Raw genomic sequence first — 22,961 nt, forward strand, 5'->3', positions numbered from 1 at the left:
TCTTCAGTTCATTTTGCAGATGAAAAATCTGAGGCAAATAGGGTCACATAACTTGCCCGGGGTCACACAACTAGTGTCTCAAGGCAAATTTGAACTCAGGAAGATGCGTCTTCCAGACCCAGCACCCTATCCACTGGGCCACCTAGCTGCCCCTAGAGTCTATGTGACTCTAGATGGAACATTAATCCAAAATTCCTGTCCATCTGTTTTCTTCCTCTATTCTTCAACACTGCCTTTTCTGATGAATTTCTAAGAATAAGAATGTTGCAATACAATTTATGCCAGTGATTCTGGGAAGAAATTATGGAGACATGAACTTAAAATTCCTTTATCATAGGCTTCCTATAGCCACAGCTTGCTGTAGAAATGGAAATAATTAGCTTAACAACCTCCTATTGAGCATTTGACTTATGTAGTCTTATACCACTTAGGAATGTGCTTCACTTCTCTGCCTTCTTTTGTCTCTAGCTTGTCCAGCAAATCACTTCAGATGTTCCACTGGATTATGTGTTCCCCAGGCTCAGCGTTGTGATGGCAGCAATGACTGTTTTGATGAAAGTGATGAACTTTACTGTGGTTGGTATCTGGGTTTTCAATCTGATTCATGTCAACGAAAAACTACTTGAATATATTCTCTTGTATTTTTAGACTTTAGCCGTGTGACACAGTGATACTCAAACTCAGTTTCTGACTTCCTGCCGAGTCCTCTTGGCCAATTGCCTTGGTCAGTTTCTGACTTTGACTTCCTGTCTGCCTAACTTCCCGTCCAGCCCCTTGCATATCAATTTGGACCAGTTCTTTCCTTTGCCCCCTACTCACTATGGCCTCTCACTTCTGGTCTGTTTATGGCTGCTAATCTTTAAGGTATCTGCCCATATTTCCTCACTGGCCCACCAGACTCTCCAAGCCCCACAACTGGAGCTCAGCTTGCTAATTTGTAAAAGCAGGAAGGCAGAGGAGGACAAATTCTTCCACCAAAGAAAAATGACTTAGGAAAGCACCCAGAGAAGTCAAGAGATTGGGAGACTGTGGGTAGAAAAGTTAGAGGGGGTTATATACTCTCTGTTATCCAGAATCTATAAAACAATTAACTCCACATATATTCTCATAGAGGAAAGACTCAATTTCATAACTGAAAGGTTCCTAGAACACATTGAAAAAGACCACCAGAAGTCCCCCCCCCCTTTCAGAGAATAGTGTCATTGTTTAGTATTTTTGTTGCAGGCAACATTATATTTATGGTTTAAGGGAACAGTCTTGAGAAACTGATTCATAAATGAATGCTGGTCCCACCCTTTCCCAAAGGCCCTAGATGTTGAGTTTAGGTATAATTGCAATAGCTTGCTGTAATTATTTTCTTTCATTAACTCATAGTTGAGAGGCAGCAACAGAATGATGTTTAAGGCCTCAGAATCAGGAAGACTTGGGTTCAAGTCCAGTTGACTCAAATTGGCTATATAATCCTGAGCAAATCATCTACTCTCTCAGTGACTATAATTTTCAGAGTAGAGTAATCTGCTTTTAAAGAGGGGGTATGTCATAGGGTTCACTAGCTTAAGGAAATCAGAGATTTAGATCCCATGCTCCACATGTCATAAACATTACTTGGAATTAGGCCTTGTTGAATATAAGAAGAATTAAAAACAATGAATATGAATCAACACATCAATACATAGATATAGAATGTTGATCATTTTAGTCTCAATAATCATCTAATGAATTGGGATAAATTCTGACTACTGATCATTCTCTGGTGATTGAGGCACGAATCCTCTTATGCTTTATTGCTGCAATGTTTTACTGTAAAGTGATTATGTCATTATCACCTATGCAGTTATCACGATTTTTCCCATTCAGTTAAGTGAGCATCTACCCACTTTTTGTGAGCTACTTCTTGGGAGTAAATCAGAAGCTAAATGAAATCTTTAAGGATTATACGTGTCACACTCAGAAGAGATTTGTTTCAATACACAATGCCTTCTCAGCTCCCTCAGTTGCCTCACTCTTGTGATTGAATGCTAGAGGGAGGAACAATAAACTCCTCCCAAAGGGCTCAGAACTTTCAAGGTAATTCTCCATTTTCCACTGGCAGCTCAGTTGATTTCTACTCTAGGGTCCATACTAGGTACTTCTTGTTCCCAGGTACTGTCTTTTTTTATTTTATTTTTTTAGTATCCTCAGCACTTAGCACAGCAGCTGGCACATAGTAGGTACTTAATAAGTGTTTATTGAATTGAATCTGTTAAGACATGGAAATAGATAAATATAATGGTGGTGGCATTATAGGATACCAAAGATGACCCGCCACTATACACTGGATTGAATGCCCAAAAGAATTAATTCAGTTCTTTAAAGTGTTCACCTAACTCTCCAGTTACTTCAGTCGACTGCTGGTTCAGGGCAGAAGCTGTTTTGAATACAAAAGGCATTGTCTTTGTCCAAGGAGCTTTATGGGACTATTTCTAGGATGGGAAGAAATACTTAGATAAATGTGTGCTATGAACGCAGAATAATTTATTTCTTTCTGTTGTTTTTAAACAAGAAGAAACACTTAAGAATGAACTCTTGTAGTTTAATTCCTCCCCTACAAACCATGTAACTATAGCTTGCTAGCCTTCATTTGGGTTGGTGGGGCAGCTAGGTGGTGCAGTGGTTAGAGCACTGGCCCTGGAGTAAGGAAAACCTCATCCCAAGTCTGGCTTCAGACACTTGACACTAGCTATGTGACCCTGAGCAAGTCATTTTTGTTTTGTTTTGTTTTTGGTGAGGCAATTGGGGTTAAGTGACTTGCCCAGGGTCACACAGCTAGTAAGTATTAAATGACTGAGGCCAGATTTGAACTCAGGTCCTCCTGAATCCAGGGCCAGCACTCTATCTACTGCTTCACCTATCTGCCCCCTAAGCAAGTCATTTAACCCCTTTGCCTCAAACATCCAGAACATCTCCAGTCACCCTGATGTATATCTTTCCACTGGACCCAGATGGCTCTGGAGGAGAGAGTCTGATGACTTGGCACAGCCCTCCCTTACTTAGATCCAATTCACTGCAAGTCATGACGTCACTTCCCCTATGTCATGGTCCTATTTGAGAATGAAGGACAAACAACAACAATAATTTGGATTGATCCTCATGGAACTAGGAGTATGTTGGTTTTTGAAGTGACAGGCTGAGGATTTGTTTAATTTCAGAAACTTTGCATCCCCATTGTGCAACTGCAGCCTTAAGAATGTCATTTCCTCAAAGCCTCCAAACACTGACTCAGACTCATGACTTTGTTCTCTGCTCTTTGTTCTAGGCGTGCTCAGCCTGCTTGTAATGTCAGTACCTTCAAATATCAGCCCCCCCTGGTCTGTGATGGCTTTAGAGACTGTGAAGATGGCCAAGATGAACAGAATTGTACTCAGAGTAAGGAATCTTCACTCTGCATCCTTTTCTGCAGACCTTTTCCTAAATCTTTTTCTGGGGCATGCCATGCCTGTTATGTATGTGATGTTATTTATCATTCTGCTTTTCTTGTAGCTCAGAGGTGGAGGAAAATTAAGGACCTGAGGTCATTTGACTGACAAGACCCCACCCCCTGCCAGTGGCAATGGCACAAGGCACTAAATGCCACAGAACACTATATACCCTCTAAGGTTATGCAAACCTGGTCTTATAAGAGCTAAATGTCCTGCAGTTTCCCAAGAATCTCATTTTTATTGGTTTACTTCTGACAAGAAGCAAATATTTTTTTTTGGAGGGGGGAGGGCAGCTATGTGATACAGTGTATAGAGCACCAACCCTGGAGTCAGGAGGACCTGAGTTTAAATCCGACCTCAGACCCTTGACACTTACTAGCTGTGTGACCTGGGCAAGGCACTTAACCCCAATTGCCTCACACACACACACACAAAAAATCAATGTAAAAATGTGTTTATATATGTAACTTGGGGAAAATTCCAAATAAATAAATAATTTTTTTAAAAAAAGAAGCAAATGATTTTAATGATTGCTTCTGTCTCTTCCTTCCTTCCTTCCTTCCTTCCTTCCTTCCTTCCTTCCTTCCTTCCTTCCTTCCTTCCTTCCTTCCTTCTTTCCTTCCTTCCTTCCTTCCTTCCTTCCTTCCTTCCTTCCTTCCTTCCTTCCTCCTTCCTTCCTTCTTTCTTTCTTTCTTTCTGTCTGTCTGTCTGTCTTTCTTTCTTTCTGTCTGTCTTTCTGTCTTTCTTTCTTTCTTTCGCCCAGCCAAGTGGTACACTGTAGTGGATAGAGGCCTGGACTTAGAATCAAGAAGACCTAAATTTGAAATCTGCCACAAACACTTACTAGCTGTGTGATCCTGAGCAAATTACCTCTCTGAAGGGGCAGCTAGGTGGTACAGTGGATAAAGCACCAGCCCTGGATTCAGGAGGACCTGAGTTCAAATCCTGCCTGAGACACTTGACACTTACTAGCAAGTCAGTTAAACCTCATTATCCCACAAAAAGTTACCTCTCTGAATCTCAGTTTCCCCATCTGTAAAATGGGGATAATAGCACCTACCACGTGGGGTTGTTGAGAAAATGCAATAGCTATAAAGTGTGTTGTCCAATTTAAAACTCTATATAAATGTGGTATTATTACTTTTCCTCCCAGAGAAGAATATGGACTCAAGTCCTTGATGTCCAATTGCTTTTTTTTTTTCCTATGGACTGATTGGAGAGGTCACCAAACTGAGCATCATCTATTTCCCACAGGCCTCTTCTAATTGTCTTTAAATGTGGTCTGAGATCTGATTCCTGTGTGATTATTTCATTTCCATCTTCCTTGTGTTGTTTTTTTTTCCCTGCAGCAATAAACACAACATTTGGCAAAAGTACACTGAGTAATGAAATTTGTGATGACTCATGCTTATCATTCCCTGGTGAGGTAACCACAGAATAAACTTATTTGGTTTTCTTTTAGGAATTCCATGCAACAACCAAACTTTCAAGTGTGGCAATGATGTTTGCTTTAGAAAACAAAATGCCAAGTGTGATGGGACAGTAGACTGCCCAGATGGGAGTGATGAGAAAGGCTGTAGTAAGTACAAAGTAGGATCTTCTTGACAATGCCTTTATTTCTTCAGCTTATTGGTTTTAACTTCTATCTAAGCTAAACTTCATTGAGAAAAAATGTTAAATGCATGTCTCTATGTAGCAAGCAAGAACAGGTAGAAAAATCTATACTTTTTATTGGGAGGAAACATAAAAAAACAACAAGAAAAATGTTTAAAAAATAAAAAGGAACTATCTTTTGTAAATAAACGTTTTAAAGTAACCTTTGCCTTGATAACAGCCATTAGTAATTAAAACTCTGTTTGATGAACTTATGCTGGCTAATATTCCAGATGAAGGCATTGTAAATAAATAGCCTGAAGAATAGAAGTTTCACTTGAAACACAATCAATGGATTTCCCCACACCCACCCACCCACAACCAGGATATATCCATTAGCCAAAGCTGAGTCATTATCTAAGAAATAGTGACTATAAATGTAATGAGTAATGGTTAGTAATAGTAATGCATGCACATATACCTTGTGTGCATGTAAATTAGTTTAGTGCTCTTTCTCTGTGTGCACACATGTGTATGTGTACATATGCGTGAATGCCTGTATCTACAAATATCACTTGGGGTAGCAGCTACACAGTGTAGAGATATACACAAATATACATACATACATACATACATACATACATACATACATACATACATACATACATATATTCATGTGAGTCGCCACTGCATGTATACACATGCAAGATATAAGTGTATATGTATATGAACACATGTATACGTGCATGTATGTGTACATATATGTGCTCATTATGTAGCTGCTACCTTTTAAAAATTATTTTCCTTATTTTTCACCATTTACAAGATTTGGTTTTTTTCACAAATAATGTAAATTCATTCCCTATATATGCTTTATATGATGTTATGGTATTATAAATTAAAAACAAAAAAATAAAGAAGTTATTAAATACTGAAATTTCTTTGTGACTTTTGGCCCACCCTGTACATATACACGTGTTTTATAGCCACACATTCCTTGTGCATACTACTTATCTGACCTTGGATAAGTCACTTAACTTCCCTAGGTCTCCATTTCTTTGAATGAAAAATGAGGAGGTTGAAGGAGAAGTTTCTGAGGTCTTTCCCAGCTCTAGGTGTATGACTATAATTATATAAACTTCAGTGGTTTAAAACTGATCTAAGACTTTTGGAGCACCTTGCATATATATGTACATTCATCAAATTTCATACTATTGACACTCATCAGAGCAGCAAAAAATCTCTAAATAGATTCAACCATTATTGTGAATCCTTGTCAAGTATTATTCCCATGTTTGGAATAAGCATTGTTTATAATAGCAATCTCCTTGTGGTATTTTAATAATTACTTTGTGGTTGCCTGTCTTCTTCTCCACCCCCATTCCCCTCCAGGGTTACAATGACCTCGATTTTGAAACGGTTTCAACTTTTGCTCTATTTGGATCTTATCTTTACTTCCTACCTGTCAACCTGAAAATTAATGAAAGCAATCAATATAACAAAATTAAGGTATTTGATTGGGGCAGAGGAATTGCACCTTGTGATACTACACAGCAGGTGCTAGGGTACCTGAAAAAGAGAACTGGGGACAGAATTTAAATAGGTCACCAAAACAGAGAGCAATGAGACTGACCATGGGAAAAGTAAGTTTCTCACAGTTTCACCAGGTAAGTTGTTTTACATACCAAGCAAAAGTACATAAAGAAAGATTCCCCCCCCAACCCCCCCCCCCAAATAAAAGAAAGCTTGGGAATCTCTGGAGGGGAGAGCTTGGGAGATCTACAAAATAATCATAGCCTAGAACTGTCTGGTCAGTCTGGTCAGTCAGGCCCAGGTGATTCATTGTCTTGGGAATGGAGACCAGGGCAGCTTCACTCAGTTTTCAGTCACCTGAGTTTGTCATAACCAAACTCTTTATGTTTCTCTTGTCACTTGGCCAGCTCTAGCTACCAGACCCTTCCCTCAGGTTGATCCCTCTCAGCTTATTTCTGTTCCCTTCCTCCTCTTCTCCAACCTCTGTCTCATATGGATGGAATAGAAAATTTGTGTACACAGACAAGGAAAAAAAATGTATGTAGAAATGAAGGAGTTTGGGTAACGCCAGCCTCAGAGAAGACCCAAATGTTCACTCTCTTCTGGAAGAAGTAGGTTTACCATAGTGGTAGAGCCCCAATTCCAGTACAAACCTAATTTCATTTCTCTTCACTGTTGAAGGTTGCAGCAGGACTTCCTCCTCTATTCTGCACCGCATCATTGGTGGTTCTGATACTCAGGAAGGTGGGTGGCCATGGCAAGTCAGCCTCCATTTTGTTGGGTCTGCTTACTGTGGTGCCTCAGTCATCTCCAGGGAATGGCTCCTCTCTGCAGCCCACTGTTTCCAAGGAAGCAGGTAAACAGAAATTACTTTCCTACCTACTGTGGCAATGTTTGCTGCTTTCAAGTCTCTCCAGGTGAAAGAATCACAGACGTTCAGATTTGGAAAGGCCTCAGAGGTCACCTAGATCAGTCCATATCTGCAGAAAACTGTCCTCTACAAAATCTCCAACTTGTGAGCAGAGAATGAGTACTTTTACTTTTACTTTTACATAGCCTTATTTTCAAGGATTTTTTTTTTCCTTTTATCAAGAGGAAATTCACTTCTTTTCAACTTGCATGAATAACCTGCCCTCTGGGCCCAAACCAAACAAGTTAAATGCCTCTTCCATATGCCAACTTTTCAAATACTTGAAGGCAGCTGTAATGTATCCCCTGGCTAGTTCCTTCCTTCTTCCCATCCTTCCTTCCTCCCTCCCTCCCTTCTTTCTTCCCTCCCTCCCTCCTTCCCTTCCTTCCTTCCTTCCTTCCTTCCTTCCTTCCTTCCTTCCTTCCTTCCTTCCTTCCTTCCTTCCTTCCTCCCATCCTTCTTTCTCGCTCCCTCTTTCCTCTCTCCCAGTGTCATGAAATCAACTAGCTGCCCCCAGTTCTTTTAACTGATTGTCATATGGAATGATCACGAGCCCCTTCATCATTCTAGTCATCCTCCCTTGAATGTTCTCCAGGTTATCAATGACCTCCCTAAAATGTGCATAGAACCAAACCAAATATTCTGTGTATTATCTGGTCAGAGTAGAGTACAGTGGATCTATCACTTGTCTCATTTAAGATAATGTCTTTCTGAATGCAACCCAATATTTTATTATCTTTCTTGTGTGGAGCTTTTGTTTTTCAAAATGAATTTTTAAATTATTATTTTGTCTAGCTCTATTGTATTTAGATTGGTATAGCACTAAGTTTCTACGTTAATTTTTTTCAAGTTCATTATTCTAGCATCACTTAATGTGACTGCCTGTTGGGGGGCTTTGTGACCAGGATGGGGGGGGCTAGCTCACCCAAAGAATTGGAGGCTCACTGTAAATACTGTAAAATAAAAAGAGATTTATTAGAAGAGACTCATTATGGAGACTGTCTTGCTGAGTAAGAGAAGGGCTGGTCTTTTTGTATGTTTACAAACAAAAGCTGTCCAAACAACTGGGAGGGAAATGCAAAATAATTGGGAAGGGCAAAACAACTGAGATGGGAAACAACTAGGAAGGAATGCCTAGAATATAAATATCACTCACCCATGTCAATATATCATCTTTGCTCCTTGTAGACTAGGGTCCTTGTGCTCAGCCATGCTGTATTCCTGAGGTGGGAGACAGAGCTGCTTTTTCCTTGGGAAAGGTTAAGGATTCCTTGGGGGTTGGGGTCCCTCATCCCGTGACACCCCAACTATTTAAGTTGTTCTTTATTATTTTAAGGAACATTTTGTAATTGTATCTATACAGGTAAATAATGTGCTTTGGTAGATTGACCCCTAGATAGATACCTTATGCATTTTGAAGTTATTTTGAATGGAACTTCCACAGATTTTGTTCTCTCTAGATAGAAACAAGATTGATTTGTTGTTGTTGCGTTGCTTCAGTTGTGTCTGACTCTTCACAACCTCATTTGGGGTTTTCTTGACAAAGATACTAGAGAGGTTTTCCATTTCCATCTCCAGTTCTTTTGACAGATGAGAAAACGGAGGCAAACAGGGCTAAGTGACTTGCCCAGAGTCACATAGCTTGTAAGTGTCTGAGATCAGATTTGTACTTAGGAAGATGAGTCTTCCTGACTCCAAGCCTGGGGCTTTATCTAGCTGCCTTAATATTGATTTACATGTGTATATTTTGTAATCTGCTACTTTGCTGAAGCTATTGTCTCAATTAGTTTCTTTGCTGATTTCCTGAGATTTTATAAGTAAACAATCCTGTCCTTAGCAATAGGACATTAGGAATTAGCAATAGGAATATTAGGGATAGAAATAGTTTTAGGAATAGTTTTGTCAGGAAGAAAATTTTCAACCAATCATTAACATGTAAATGGTTAGGCATAGTGGCACACACTTATAGTCTACAATGGGAGAGGTAGGGGCTGTTAGAGTCACCAAGCTGCCTAAGGGGGTGGGGGTGAAAACAGAGCAGCTCAAAAGCTGCCATGCCACTTAGTAATGTGACTAAGGCTACTACACTTTCAGCCTAGGTGAGATAGGAAGGCTCAATCTCAAAACAAATAAGACTCCTAAATACTTGTTGTCCCAGTACAGGGGTTCCTAGCTGAGGTCTAGATGCCCAAGGAGTTATGGGAAAGATTTTAGGTGGTCCATGAACTTAGATGGGGGAAAATTTATATCTTTTTTCATTTTTTTATTTACTTCTATGTATTTTATTTTATACATTTAAAAACATTCTGAGAAGAACTCCGGAGGTTTCCTCAGATTTCCAGAGAGGTCTATAAAAAACACATAAAGATAAGAATCCTTGGCTTAGTAGAACAATCTCAGGAATCAAGCAGATACCCTGCCTAATTGTGGTCTTTATTTATTTGAAATGTCTCTTTCTGTGTAATGATTCCTTTTTTTTTTTTTGGTGAGGCAATTGGGGTTAAGTGATTTGCCCAGGATCACACAGCTAGTAGGTATCAAGTGTCTGAGGCTGGATTTGAACTCAGGTACTCCTGACTCCAGGGCCGGTGCTCTAAACACTGTGCCACCTAGCTGCCCCCAATGATTCACTTTTTAAACCCCAAGTATCCCTTAAATAAATTCTCCATGTGGTTGGTTTCTTTTCCCCAGATGCCCACCAGTCTATTGTTAATAATTAATCATACGGGGGCAGCTAGATGGCACAGTGGTTAAAGCACTGGCCCTGGATTCAGGAGGATCTGAGTTCAGATCTGGCCTCAGACACTTGACACTTACTAGCTGTGTGACCCTGGGCAAGTCACTTAACCCCCATTGCCCTGCAAAAAACCAAAACAAACAAACAAACAAAAATAATTAATCATACATTTTCAGTTTGTATAAGCATTTTTACTCATTTAATTCAGTTCAACAAACATTTATCAATTGGGCAAAGGCACAAGAGGCATCGGGAGTATATAGCGTGTATCATGAGCAAGACTATTAGCTTCTGCGGCTTCAGGTGACTCTTTAAGACTATAAATTATATTCAAGTTTCTAATCTATAGCATTGGAGAGAGGCTTTGTATCAAGAGTTCCCCACACTTAGGAAATAACAAGTCAGACTGAAAAAAGCAGGGCAAGGCATTGTGCTAGACACTTTTCAAAGCTTTTTTTTTTTTTTTTTTAGTGAGGCAATTGGGGTTAAGTGACTTGCCCAGGGTCACACAGCTAGTAAGTGTCAAGTGTCTGAGGCCGGATTTGAACTCAGGTACTCCTGACTCCAGGGCCGGTGCTCTATCCACTGTGCCATCTAGCTGCCCCTCTTTTCAAAGCTTTGAAAGCTTTTTTACCAACATCTAGAGTCAGGTTGCTAAGATAGTGCCTGTGGCTGTATTACACACCTCACTTAACATGGTGAGTCAATGATTTGCTCAAGTGTATTGAGACTTAGGATTCAGCAGGCTCCAACAGGAAGTTTCTACTGCTTGGCATAGAAAAGCTGACTGTACTACTTTGGCTTCACAATGATGATTACTGGTTTACAAAGTGGGATCCATAGAGACTCTGGTACACTTGAACTCATATCCTAACACTGAGTTCAGTCTTTATTTCACCACCACACGCTGCTCCTTAAATATTCCTATTTGTAATATAATAATGTCTATACTTTGGCTCTCAATATCCCTTGATCATTTGAGCAGGGCCAAAGCCCCTGAAAACCATCTACTCTATCTGTTTCTATGTCACTACAGAACAACCTTGACAGAACAAATGGGAAGACTGGCAGAACTTTATGTTAATTACCAATGAGATGATGCCATTTTGGGGAGTTAAATATCATAAGTTCTAAACTCTATCTCCTCTGGCATAGAGCATATTTCTTGTGAGTGCTGAGTGACTGGAATTTTCATTACAAGCTGCAATATGCACAGTGGAAGTCACTCAGTGTGGTGAAAGAATTTATAGCCATGCCATAAAATGATCAGTTAAAGGAAATGAGCATATTAAACATGGAGAAGAAAAGGATTAGAGAGACATCTTAGCTAGTTTCAATTATCTAAAAGATCCTTATGTAAGTAAAAGGATATGGCTTATTTTGCCTGGACATCAAGGAAAAGCTAGATTTTTGACTCAACTTAAGGACAAACTTTCTAACAATTAGAACTGTCCAGGTTGGAATGAATTAACTCAAAAGGTATTGACTCCTCCATCACTGAATGTTTTAAAATAAAAGCTGGATCATCATTAATAATTAGTAGTCCTCCTTAGGTATGAGATGGGCTAGATGACTGCTAATGTCCCATCCAACTGAGATTCTGTGATTCATTGATTTTCTTAACATGTTGTCTTGTCTTCACAGTTGACTGAAAGGTACAAAGAATAAAAGATCCCGTTGAATTTTTGTGTTAGTTATACATACATACATACACACAGACATATGTATATTGGTGCCCTCCATTTTCAGAGAGGACCAATGACATCAAAGGTGATGACTTGTGTATGAACTGGATTTAAGTGAGGCAGAGCTGCACAAAATCATCAGCCTCCCTTTCTCTTTCTGAGTTCAGTGTTAAGACAAAAATCAGGATGACTGATGATGGCCTGGGATGTAGTGGATGACCTTGGTGTCTTTGATGTCTGCCCAAACTCTAAGCATTCCACATGACCTACTTTAACTGTCTTTATAAGCACTGGGAAAAAAGGGTTCTCATTCATCCATTCCATTGGGGAAAATCTTCATATACTTTGGGTAGACATCCCCCAACTCACCACTGGGTTTGAGGCTTACCTTTACCTGGTTTAGCCTGTCTACCAATATGGTTTACTAGAGTGTGACCACTGCACATGCTACAGCTTCTTGGAGTCACAGTGGATAGCTGGATGAATCAGGTAGACACAAAAGGTGGATGAGAAGCCCTGAAAAGTGTTCAGTAAACTTTCATATCAGAGGTGATAATCTTCCTGAACACAATAGATAAATAGATCTATCATACATACATACATACATACATACATACATACATACAGCTTTTGACTTGATACAGCAAAACACATTCTTTTTAGTTTTTCTCCAATAAGATGTCCCCATATATATTACAATCATATAATATTTCTTGATAGATACAACCACAAAGATGCTTTTGTTGAATGGTCAGTATCACGATTTATAAAACAAGAAGGCTTACCAAAGTTGTTTGCCGTTGTCAGGGAGGATATCCTATAAAGAAAAGGGGTTCCCTACAGACGGTGAAATCTTCCTAATGTGCCTGGTTGCAGATTATATTGTGTCAACTACCTAAGACCTCAGAGTGCTCAAAGTCACTCCAGTGAGATCCCTGACCATTCAAAAGAATTTACCTTAATAATCTACACAGAGAAATCAAATGGATTAAAATGCTTTTTTTTCAGATTGTGACATGCAGTCTATTAATTTAGTCCATCAGTACATTGTGCCCCACAAATTCCAATATGCAACACAGAGAAACTAAGGCAGGACTTGAAGTAATTTTGATTTATTAAGGAAATTAGTGGTCCCCAAGAAATTAGATCCAAGACTCTCCTCTACACTCAAGGATCATTTTACCCCAGGATTTGCTTCTTTTATAGCAACTGAGTGGATGCCAAAAATAGATTGAGGCAGAAAGTACAACCCTTTGACTAGTCCATTCCAAAAGGGGAAATCCACATGATCAGTAAAAGGAAAATGCCCCCCACTCACCAAAGTCGAGTCATCCATCTTTCCACGTGTATCAGTTACAAGTGTTTGGTCAGTGATTAGGCAACAGAATTCTGAGATTTCCCCACCAGTATGTTATGAACATTAGGCACAGAAGAACAAAGTAAAAGGGGAAACTGGTTTTCTGGAACACAGCAGCTCTCAAAGCACATTCATAGGAATCAGGGGGAGTACAGCAAGTCTACATTTTTTTATTCCTAACACAGATTAATAGAGGCCTAAATGACAAACTATAAATTTATATAATACAAATCTATCAATTAAAAGCAATATAACTATCAATACATGGATGTTATCATCAGTAAATAGAGGGTCAATTAATTCCAACCTATGTACTTCTTGTTCTTCTTTTTTTTTTTTTTGCAGGGCAATGAGGGTTAAATGACTTGCTCAGGGTCACATAGCTAGTAAGTGTCAAGTGTCTGAGGTCAGATTTGAACTCAGGTCCTCCTGAATCCAGAGCTGGTGTTTTCTCCACTGCACCATCTAGCTGCCCCCTGTATTTCTTGTTCTAACAATTATTCTATTTATCTTACTTATAGATAACCACTAGTACCAATAAAGCATAATGAACTGAGTAAATACTGATTGAGCAGGAGTATCAAGATTATTGAATTGAAGAGGAGAAAAAGTGAGGTAGATTGCATTTGGGAAAATTACACAAACTTGAGAATTTCAAGATGTTTTCCTGACACATCCCATATTTTTACATCACTCTTTAAAGTGATATTATATGGCTATGGGTTATGGAATACCACAGTATCTGGAGAATTAGAACTGTAGGAAACTGAATGGGCAACAAAGAGATACATACCAGGGAGGAGGATATAACAACTGATGATTCACAGACTCATCTGTATATCTCCTGAATGTTGGAGCTTATGTTGTTTTGGGTAAAGAAAGAAAGAGGATGAGAGAAATTGGAACCCTTTATGAATGTATCCATCTAGGTTTAGTAGACTCACTTTGAATATACCATTCACATATAAGCTAGCTAAAGAAGATCACAGGAGTTAGTAAAATTCCTTTGGCTTATTTAAGGGTTCATCAGTTATATTTATCAGTTATTCCAACTGTCTCTCTCTGCTTGTCTCTGGGGGAAGGGATCTCATCTGATTCAACTGCCTTATGATGTGATCTGTACCTTGGAAGGGAGACACCACGTGGATTATATCACAGATTTATTAAAGTATTGAAGTAAATCTCTTCTCTCCCTCTCCTCCTCCCCCTCCCCTCCCCCTCCCCTTGTCTTTGGCAAGGAAATAAGAATGCATTAATGATTGCCACTATTTTACAAACAGGGATAGTGAAGCGCAAAGTTATCTTATTCCTTGTCTGATGTCAGTAGCAATAACTATGTCTAATGCCCTATCCTTTGGGCTTCATTTTTCTATTGTCCTCACTACCCCTTTTGGTTTATGCTTCTAGAAATTGATGCCCTTGCACCCTGCTCCTTTTCCACCAGGTTATCTGACCCCAGGCCATGGACTGCTCACTTAGGAATGTATATACAAGGTAATGCCAAGTTTGTCTCTCCGGTGAGAAGAATTGTGGTTCATGAGTACTACAACAGCCAAACCTTTGACTATGATATTGCCCTGCTGCAGCTGAGCACTGCTTGGCCTGAAACCATGAAGCAGGTAATTCAGCCAATATGTATTCCTCCCGTTGGACAGAAGGTGCACAGTGGAGAGAAGTGCTGGATAACAGGCTGGGGACGACGGAATGAAGCAGGTGAGGAACCACTTGTTCATTGCCTCCCCATAGCTGTTCTCCTTCAGCATGCTGGGCACAATAATTTATATACACACTCATAGCCCTTCAAATACCTGAGCCTCCCAGTTCATCAGCCTACTCAAATCCCATGACCTACATCTTTATTTCATTTCTGCCTCCCACAATGATGATTATATATTAGATATTACTATCTCATATAACTTCCACCTCTATGATCAACTCTGAAGTCCTTCTCTCATAATAACTTACCTTTCCACCATTCTTCTCCTTTACTCGCAGGGTTAAAATTGCTTTTGATTTTGGGCTTCCTGACCATCCCCTCCCCTTCTAGTCAGTGAGTTTTATCAGGAAATGAGATTTGCAAAGGGGACTCTAGAAGTAATATATGAACCATCCCAAAGATCAAAAGAACGTTATTTACAAATTGTATCATATATCAACTAAAACTCATGTCCTTGCAATATGTGCTGAATCAGGGGAAACCACCTAGATGTTACTTGTTAAGGCTTCTGGTCCTATGGTATGTAAATTCCAGACAAAATCCAGTATGCAGACCACAGTTCCAGACCAACAGAACATCAAAAAAGTGCTGATAAGTTTGAGATGATGACTTTGAAGTTTTACCAATAACTTTGAGATGATTAAGATATGTTCATGAATTTATCCCAAGGTAGCACAGATAGGAACTGGTCTGTTCCCCCCCCCAAAAAAAAACTATAAAAAATGAGACCTCAAACTCCAGCCCCCACAAGCTCCCAGTTCTACTCCACGATTATGTGAGTGATGTGCCTTGGGGCAGCTAGGTGGTGCAGTGGATAAAGCACCAGCCCTAGATTCAGGAGGACCTGAGTTCAAATCTGACCTCAGACGCTTGACACTTACTAGCTGTGTGACCCTGGGCAAGCCATTTAACCTTAATTGCCTTGCAAAAAAAAAGAAAGAAAAGAGAGATACTCTCTGCCTCTCCTCATCCTTATTCCATTCTCCATGCTGTCTGTCTTCATCCCTGAGCTGCCTTCTGCTTCTGTACCATTTCTGCTGCTTATCTCTTTGCCTTATTAAAATGTAATTGTTGCTTGTTTCCTTCTGTCAATTGCAGTCTTTCCTGGCAAGTGCCCAAAGAACTGGGTGTGCCTGCCCTTACTTAGTAATTCCATAATTTAATTATCCATTCACTCCTAAATTTATTCTCCATCATCACCACAACCTTAATTCCTTTCACTCATCCCTGTTTTCCTAGGTCATCACTCTTGTGCTGTCTTTTCTTTACAGTCCTGACCCTGTAGTTATACACAATCTTTTACCCTTGAGTCTTTGGCCCCTTTGTTCTATCACTATTCCTGTTTTCCCAAACCTCAATCCTGGGTTACCTCTAGTAGACAGACAGACTGATGAAAGAGAGAACATTTATTTTTGATTTTTTTCTTGTTCATTTTACTTTATTTAGTATTTTATTTTCCCCAATTACATGTAAAACCAATTTTAACATCCATTTAAAAATCTTTGAATTCTAAATTCTCTTCCTTTCTCCACCCCACCCCCACTTTGAGAAGGCAAGCAATTTGATATGGGTTATACATGTGTAGTAGTAGAAAACATTTCCATATTAGTCATGTTGTAAAAGAAAACAAACCAAAAAAACCTCAAGAAAAATAAGGTTAAAAATTATGCTTTTATCTGTAGTCAGACACTATCAGTTTTTTCTCTGGAGGTGGATAACATTTTTCACCATAAGTCCTTCTGGGTTATCTTGAATCATTGTATTGCTGATCATTTTACAATATTGTTGTTACTTTGTACACAGTATATTTCATTTTGCATCAGCTAATGTAAGTCTTTCCAAGTTTTTCTGAGAGCATACTATTCATCATTTCTTATACCACAATAGTATTCCGTCATAATCACATGCCATAATTTTTTTTAAGCCATTCCCCAATTGATGGGCATGCCTCATTTTCTAATTCTTTGCCACCAAATAAGATCTGCTATAAATATTTTTGTACTTATAGGTCCTTTTCCTTTTTTTTTAATCTCTTTTTGGATACAGATCTAGTAGTGGTATTGCTAGGTCAAAGAGTATGCATGAATTTTATAGACTTTTAGGCATAGTTCCATATTGCTCTAAAGAATGGTGGAATCAGTTAACATCTCCACCAACACTGCATTAATGTCTCATTTTTACCACATGTCCTCCAATATTTGTTATTTTCCTCTTCTGTTCTATTAGCCAATCTAATAGAAATGAGGTAGTATGCCAGAATTGTTTTGATTTGCATCTCTCTAATCAACAGTGAGTTAGAACATTTTTTTTCATACGGCAACAGACAACTTTGATTACACCATCTGAAAACTTCGTATCTTTTTATCAGTTGGGGAATGGCTCTTATTTTTATAAATTTAACTCAGTTCTCTGTATGTTTGACAAATGAGGCCTATATCATAGAAACTTGCTTCAAAAAGATTTTTTTTTCACATTTACTTTTTCTGAGAGAGCATTGATTAAGGACTAACTATGTACCAGGCATAGTTCTCCACCATTCACCTTCTTTGTTATTACATGATGTCTAATACTGTTGGGAAAAGTATGATGTAGTGGAATGGAGTACTAGACTTGGAGTTTGGAAGATCTAGGTTCAAATCTCACCTTCAACCCTTAGGCACTGGCTGTGTGACCTTGGTCAGGTTATATAACTTTTTTTGGCCTCAACCTCTCATCTGAAAAATGAGGAATTTGGACTAAATGAACTCATGGGTCCCTTCCAGTTCTCAATCTTTGATCCTGAATTCATGTAACAATGCCACCTTGATTTACTCCAAGTTTGTTTTATCTAATCTCAACTGAGCCCTCCCTGCTGATTGCATAGCAACCCTTTGATTGTTACAATGCTCTCTTCACCTCCAAACTTTAGCTATTCCAAACCTGCTGACCACTTCTCTAGTATATTATGGTGGGATTTCCTTCCAAATAGAGATGGGACTAGATGGCCTCTGAGGTCTCTTGCAAGTCTATGATTCTAAGGTTTTCTTGACTCCCTTAGCCCCCACCCCCCACCCCATACTATTGTCAATTTCCTCTCAGCATAGGGTCTTACCTCCTCTTTTTTTAAAAATAGAAGCCTTGTGTTGTGAAACAAATCCCTTTTATGCTCTACTCCATATCTCAAAACCCACAAAATAATTCTCCCTTCTTTCCTCTTTTACTCCAGTTGTTAGGACATGTGCTTTTTCTTTTTTGCTAAAGCAATTCATCTGCTTGCACCTGTTGCTCTCCATCATTTCAGAGAACTCTGATCCTTTGGTTTCTCTATACTTCACTCACCTCCTTTCTTTATATCTCCTTCTCTGATGTCTAGTAACAGTCCCTCTCCTGTATTCTTAAACAAGAAGCACAAAAACTTTTCTTGAATGTTCCTTCCCCTGTCTCTCTCTCAGCCAAACTCCTAGAAAGTCAATTATTCTCCTTGGATGCACTTCCTCACCTACCAAACACTTCTCAATCCATTGCAATCTAGCTTTTGAAACCTAAAACTCAGCTGTAAGTGCTCTCTCTAAAGTGATCCATGATCTCTTATTACATATAATCGCCTTTTCTCAGTCTGGAGCTTCTGTCACTGTTGCACACCCCTTCTCTTGGATCGTCTTTCCTTCCTTGGCTTTTTGGACACTACCTTCTCTGGTTTTTCCTAAGAAGAAATGACATTTCTTTATATAGTGCATTAAGGTTGTCATAGCACTTGGCATGCAGTATATCATCACTTATGCAACAGTCCTATAGGAGTAAGTTTTGTAGGTATTCTTATACTCATTTCATAGAAGATAAAAGAGTCTGAAATACATTAAGTGACTTTTTTGGTGTCACACAGCCAGTAAGTTCAGTGTGGTTGAACTTGGTCTTCCTGACTCTAGTTGTAGCAATCTGTTCATTATCTCACATTATCTGTCTGACTACTCTTTTCTCCATCTACTTTTATAATCATCCCTCTCCCCTAATATGGAATTTGGACAGTGAATAGAGTGCTGGGCCTGGAGTCAGGAAGACTCATCTTCATGAGTTCAAATCCAGCCTCAGATACTTACTAGCTATGTGATTCTGGAAAAGTCACTTAACCCTGTTTGCCTCAGTTTCCTCATCAATAAAATGAGCTGGAGAAGGACATGACAGACCACTCCAGTATCCTTACCAAGAAACCTCAAATGTTGTCATAAAGAGGCAGGCATGACTGAAACGACTCAACAACACCAACAATAGCACTTTTATATCACTTAAAAAAAAAACGAGACCTCAAACTCCTGCCCCTGATCCCTCTTCCATCTCTATTGGGTACATGCTGCTAAATGCTCCCCAACTTTAACCCATGGTTACTTTGAGGACATTGTGTTCGTGGGCCCTTCCTAATTTATTTTTTTTTGTTCAGTTATTCAGTCAGATCCAACTCTTCATGACCCTGTGGACCATACTGTTGATAGGATTTCTTTTTTTTTCTTCTTTTTTTTGTGGCAAAGATACTGGGGTGATTTTCCATTTCCTTCGCTAGTGGATTAAGGCAAACAGAAACTAAGTGGCTTGCCCAGGGTCCCATAGCTAGTAAGTGTCCAAGGCTGAATTTGAACTGTCTCTAGGCATAATACTCTACTGAGTCAACTGGCTGAGATCTTAACTTTTAGGTCAATAAGTGATTCTGACTAATAGTTCTACAGTTAAAAAGAGAGGGGTGTGTGTGTGTGTGTTTTATTCCTGTCTTCCATCTTTTTTGTTTGTTTCTAGATAGCAAAGGCTCTACAATTCTACAGCAAGCTGAAGTCGAGCTCATAGACCAAACTGTATGTGTTTCCACATATGGAATTGTTACTTCTCGGATGCTTTGTGCTGGTGTAATGTCTGGGAAGAGAGATGCTTGCAAAGTAAGTCATCAAAGTTTCTCTGTTTCAGAGAGTACATTCTACTTTCTGAGGCATATTATCATATTGGAACTTCCTTCAGAAGTATCTGAAGTGACCTAGACAAGAGTAACCCTTATTACTGGGTACTAGAATTCGAGTTTAGCTTCCTTCTTCTAATCCCATGTGTTTTCCTTTATTGTTATTTAGTCAGTTAGTTGTGCCCGACTCTTCATGACCCCATTCAGGATTTTCTCAGCAAAGATAGTGGAGTGGTTTGCTATTTCCTTCTCCTTGGTAGATGAGGAAACTGGGATGAACAGGTTAAGTGCCTTTCCTAGAGGAACACAGCTAGTATCTGAGGCCAGATTTGAACTTAGGTTTGGTGCTCTATCCACTGAATCACCTATGTGCCCTTTATACCTTACTGTTTTTTCTGTTCCTAGGTGTCATGAGAAAGCTAAGATAACAGAGAAATTAAATGACTTGTTTAATGTCACACAGCTTAGTAGTGAACTGGGACTAGAATTCTTGTCTCTCTTAGTTCTAATACATTTTTTTCCTATATGCTACATTGTTTCTAATCAATCAGTGAATATTTATTAAGCAGCTACTATGTCCCAGGTGCTGTTAGGCAGTGGGTGCAAGGATTTTGGAGAGACTGGCAGCATTCAACTTTGATTTTCTTACCATTAGTCTAAGGATGGAAAAGAACAAGAAATGACATAATTTTATCTGTACATGCTAGTGTGTTTCTTAAGAAACTTGTCTGTTCCCTCATTTGCAGCTTCTTTAGAGCCAGAGTGCCCTTTAAGCTAAAGAACACACTTCAGCATCAACTTTGCCTCATGGTTAATGCAGATTGTGTTTGCTGGTTTTTCAAAATTAAATAGATGTGTGACCGTAGCAAGTTATTCATTTCTCTGTTCCTCAATTGACCTCTTTTGTACAATGAGGTGATTGAATTATGTTTAGATAAGATTCCATTCAACTTTCATATTCCATTATTTTATTAATGTTACCCCGATGGTAAATTCTGGTTTCTCCCCCTGTCCCTCAGCTCCAGGGGACAGGAGGAACCAAAGCAGTACTCCAAGTCTTCATTCATTCATCCCATTTATTACAATTAGATAGGCAGTAGCTATCTCTATGAATGAAGAGACAGCTTGACTGAGCCCATAGGCACTGGTACCACTGGAGGCATAGCATAAGAATAGTCCCATGAACCTTACCTTCCTGGCTAGTACAGTATAGTCCCAAGGAGACTTGGAGAGAGAAGAGAAGGCCTCCAAGAGTGGGAAGGTAGTTGTTAGAAGGCAAAGGGAATTTTTTGCTGTACTTTAACTCATTTCTCTATATGACCCCAACTGCTCATAAGTCACCTCAGATACCTCTATTGGTATGCAAGGCATAGACTGCCAACCCCAGATCTAGGGGTCTCAGTGTAAGAGAAAGGAAACAGGATCAGAAGACCAGGGTTCAAATCTGGTCTCTATCTATGGAAATTTGGGCAAGTCATTTAATTACCCTCATCCTTAGTTTCTTTATCTGGAAAAGAATTGGATTTTCTTCAAGGTCCTTCAAAACTCTAAAATCCTCCTACCTTCTGACTTTTTGTGCGGTGGGGCAGGGCAATGAGGGTTAAGTGACTTACCCAGAGTCACATAGCTAGTGTCCAGTGTCTGAGGCTGGATTTGAACTCAGGTCCTCTTGAATCCAGGGCTGGTGCTTTACCCACTGTGCCACCTAGCTGCCCCTACCTTCTGACTTTAAGGTGATATTAGATCAGAAGGCAGACTAGCTAGAGTAAGTATATTTGGTGTGATGAAAAACCCGAAGTTAATCTGAGCCTATTTTTCTCACTATCCATAGTGACCCTAAATCAAGTATGTGAGTGATGTGAGGAAAATTTGCCTTATGCTGTCAAGACATTTGATTTCTGAGTTTTCACAATCCTGGGATTCTATAGAGTTACAGTAATCCAATTGTCATAAAAAGAATTCAATGCAATTATTATTCAAAGAAACAATACTAGAACAAACACTCCAGAATAAGTTTTGAACCTGTGATTTCACTCCCCATACTAATGCAGGTCAGCATTTTCTCCACATTTCCTACTCTTAGGGAGCTGTTTAGAGAATTAAAAGGTCAAATGGCTTGCCCTCAGCCATTCTGGCTTTTAGGTCTGTTCTCTAACCACTATTTCATGATGCCTCTGAGAGAGCAATTCATAGATTCATAGCCACCTGAGGCTTAATAGTGGTTAGATGGAAACTCAAGTCTCCTAAACACCAAATATCTTTGGTTGAATGAAGCTAGCCATCAATGGCATAAACAGATGTGAGCTGACATTTAAAGATTCTCTTTCCTTCTCAATATCTCAGTGGCAGATTAAGAGACTGTCCTAGCCAAGAGGAATGTGGTCAGAATGATGCCTAAACCAGGTTGCTTTTGAAATAAATACCTTGAAAACATTAATAAAACAATTAACAATTTCTTGTGGGACAAATGTGGCTGACACAGACATGATCTTGTTGTAGGGAGATTCGGGTGGACCCTTATCATGTCAAAGAAAAAGTGATGGAAAATGGATTTTGACTGGCATTGTTAGCTGGGGACGTGGATGTGGAAGAGCAGACTTTCCCGGTGTTTACACAAGGGTGTCAAATTTTGTTCCCTGGATTCACAAATACGTACCTTCTCTTTTGTAACCCCGGATGTGATTGCCATGGAATTTTGAATGTGCACTATGTGAGAATACCATTAAAATGATTTAGTCATTACTAACAGCTCATGTCCATTTTTCTTCAGGAAATGTCATAGATCACACACATATTGCTGGGTTACAGACAGAGGGCAGAATGATATGCAGGTTTATTCAGATAGATTTTCCTGTTAGTGTTCATTAGTCACTAACTCATTCATTCAGTAAACATATATTTAGTACTTATTGTGTATGAGGAGCTATGGTAAGCACTAGGGCTAAAAAGATAAATAGGACACAAATCTGATTGTTAAGGAAGGAACCTCTCACCTCTTTCTGTACATGTACACAAGTAATTATGACATAAAAGAGGGAGATTAAGATAAATTC

General features: G+C 39.2%; 1 protein-coding gene across 1 annotated transcript in view; it reads left to right on the forward strand.

Annotated features, from left to right (window-relative positions):
• The window catches only part of TMPRSS7 (transmembrane serine protease 7), a 101,512-nt gene extending 78,934 nt beyond the window's left edge, over positions 1-22,578 (forward strand). The window contains 7 exon segments of the mRNA XM_043997077.1: positions 469-580; positions 3,296-3,405; positions 4,921-5,037; positions 7,266-7,440; positions 14,718-14,986; positions 19,755-19,891; positions 22,408-22,578. Of these exon segments, the coding sequence (XP_043853012.1) occupies positions 469-580; positions 3,296-3,405; positions 4,921-5,037; positions 7,266-7,440; positions 14,718-14,986; positions 19,755-19,891; positions 22,408-22,578 (1,091 nt within the window).
• The last annotated feature ends 383 nt before the right edge of the window (positions 22,579-22,961 follow it).

Source organism: Dromiciops gliroides, chromosome 3, assembly GCF_019393635.1.
Source record: "Dromiciops gliroides isolate mDroGli1 chromosome 3, mDroGli1.pri, whole genome shotgun sequence".
NCBI lineage: Eukaryota > Metazoa > Chordata > Mammalia > Microbiotheria > Microbiotheriidae > Dromiciops > Dromiciops gliroides.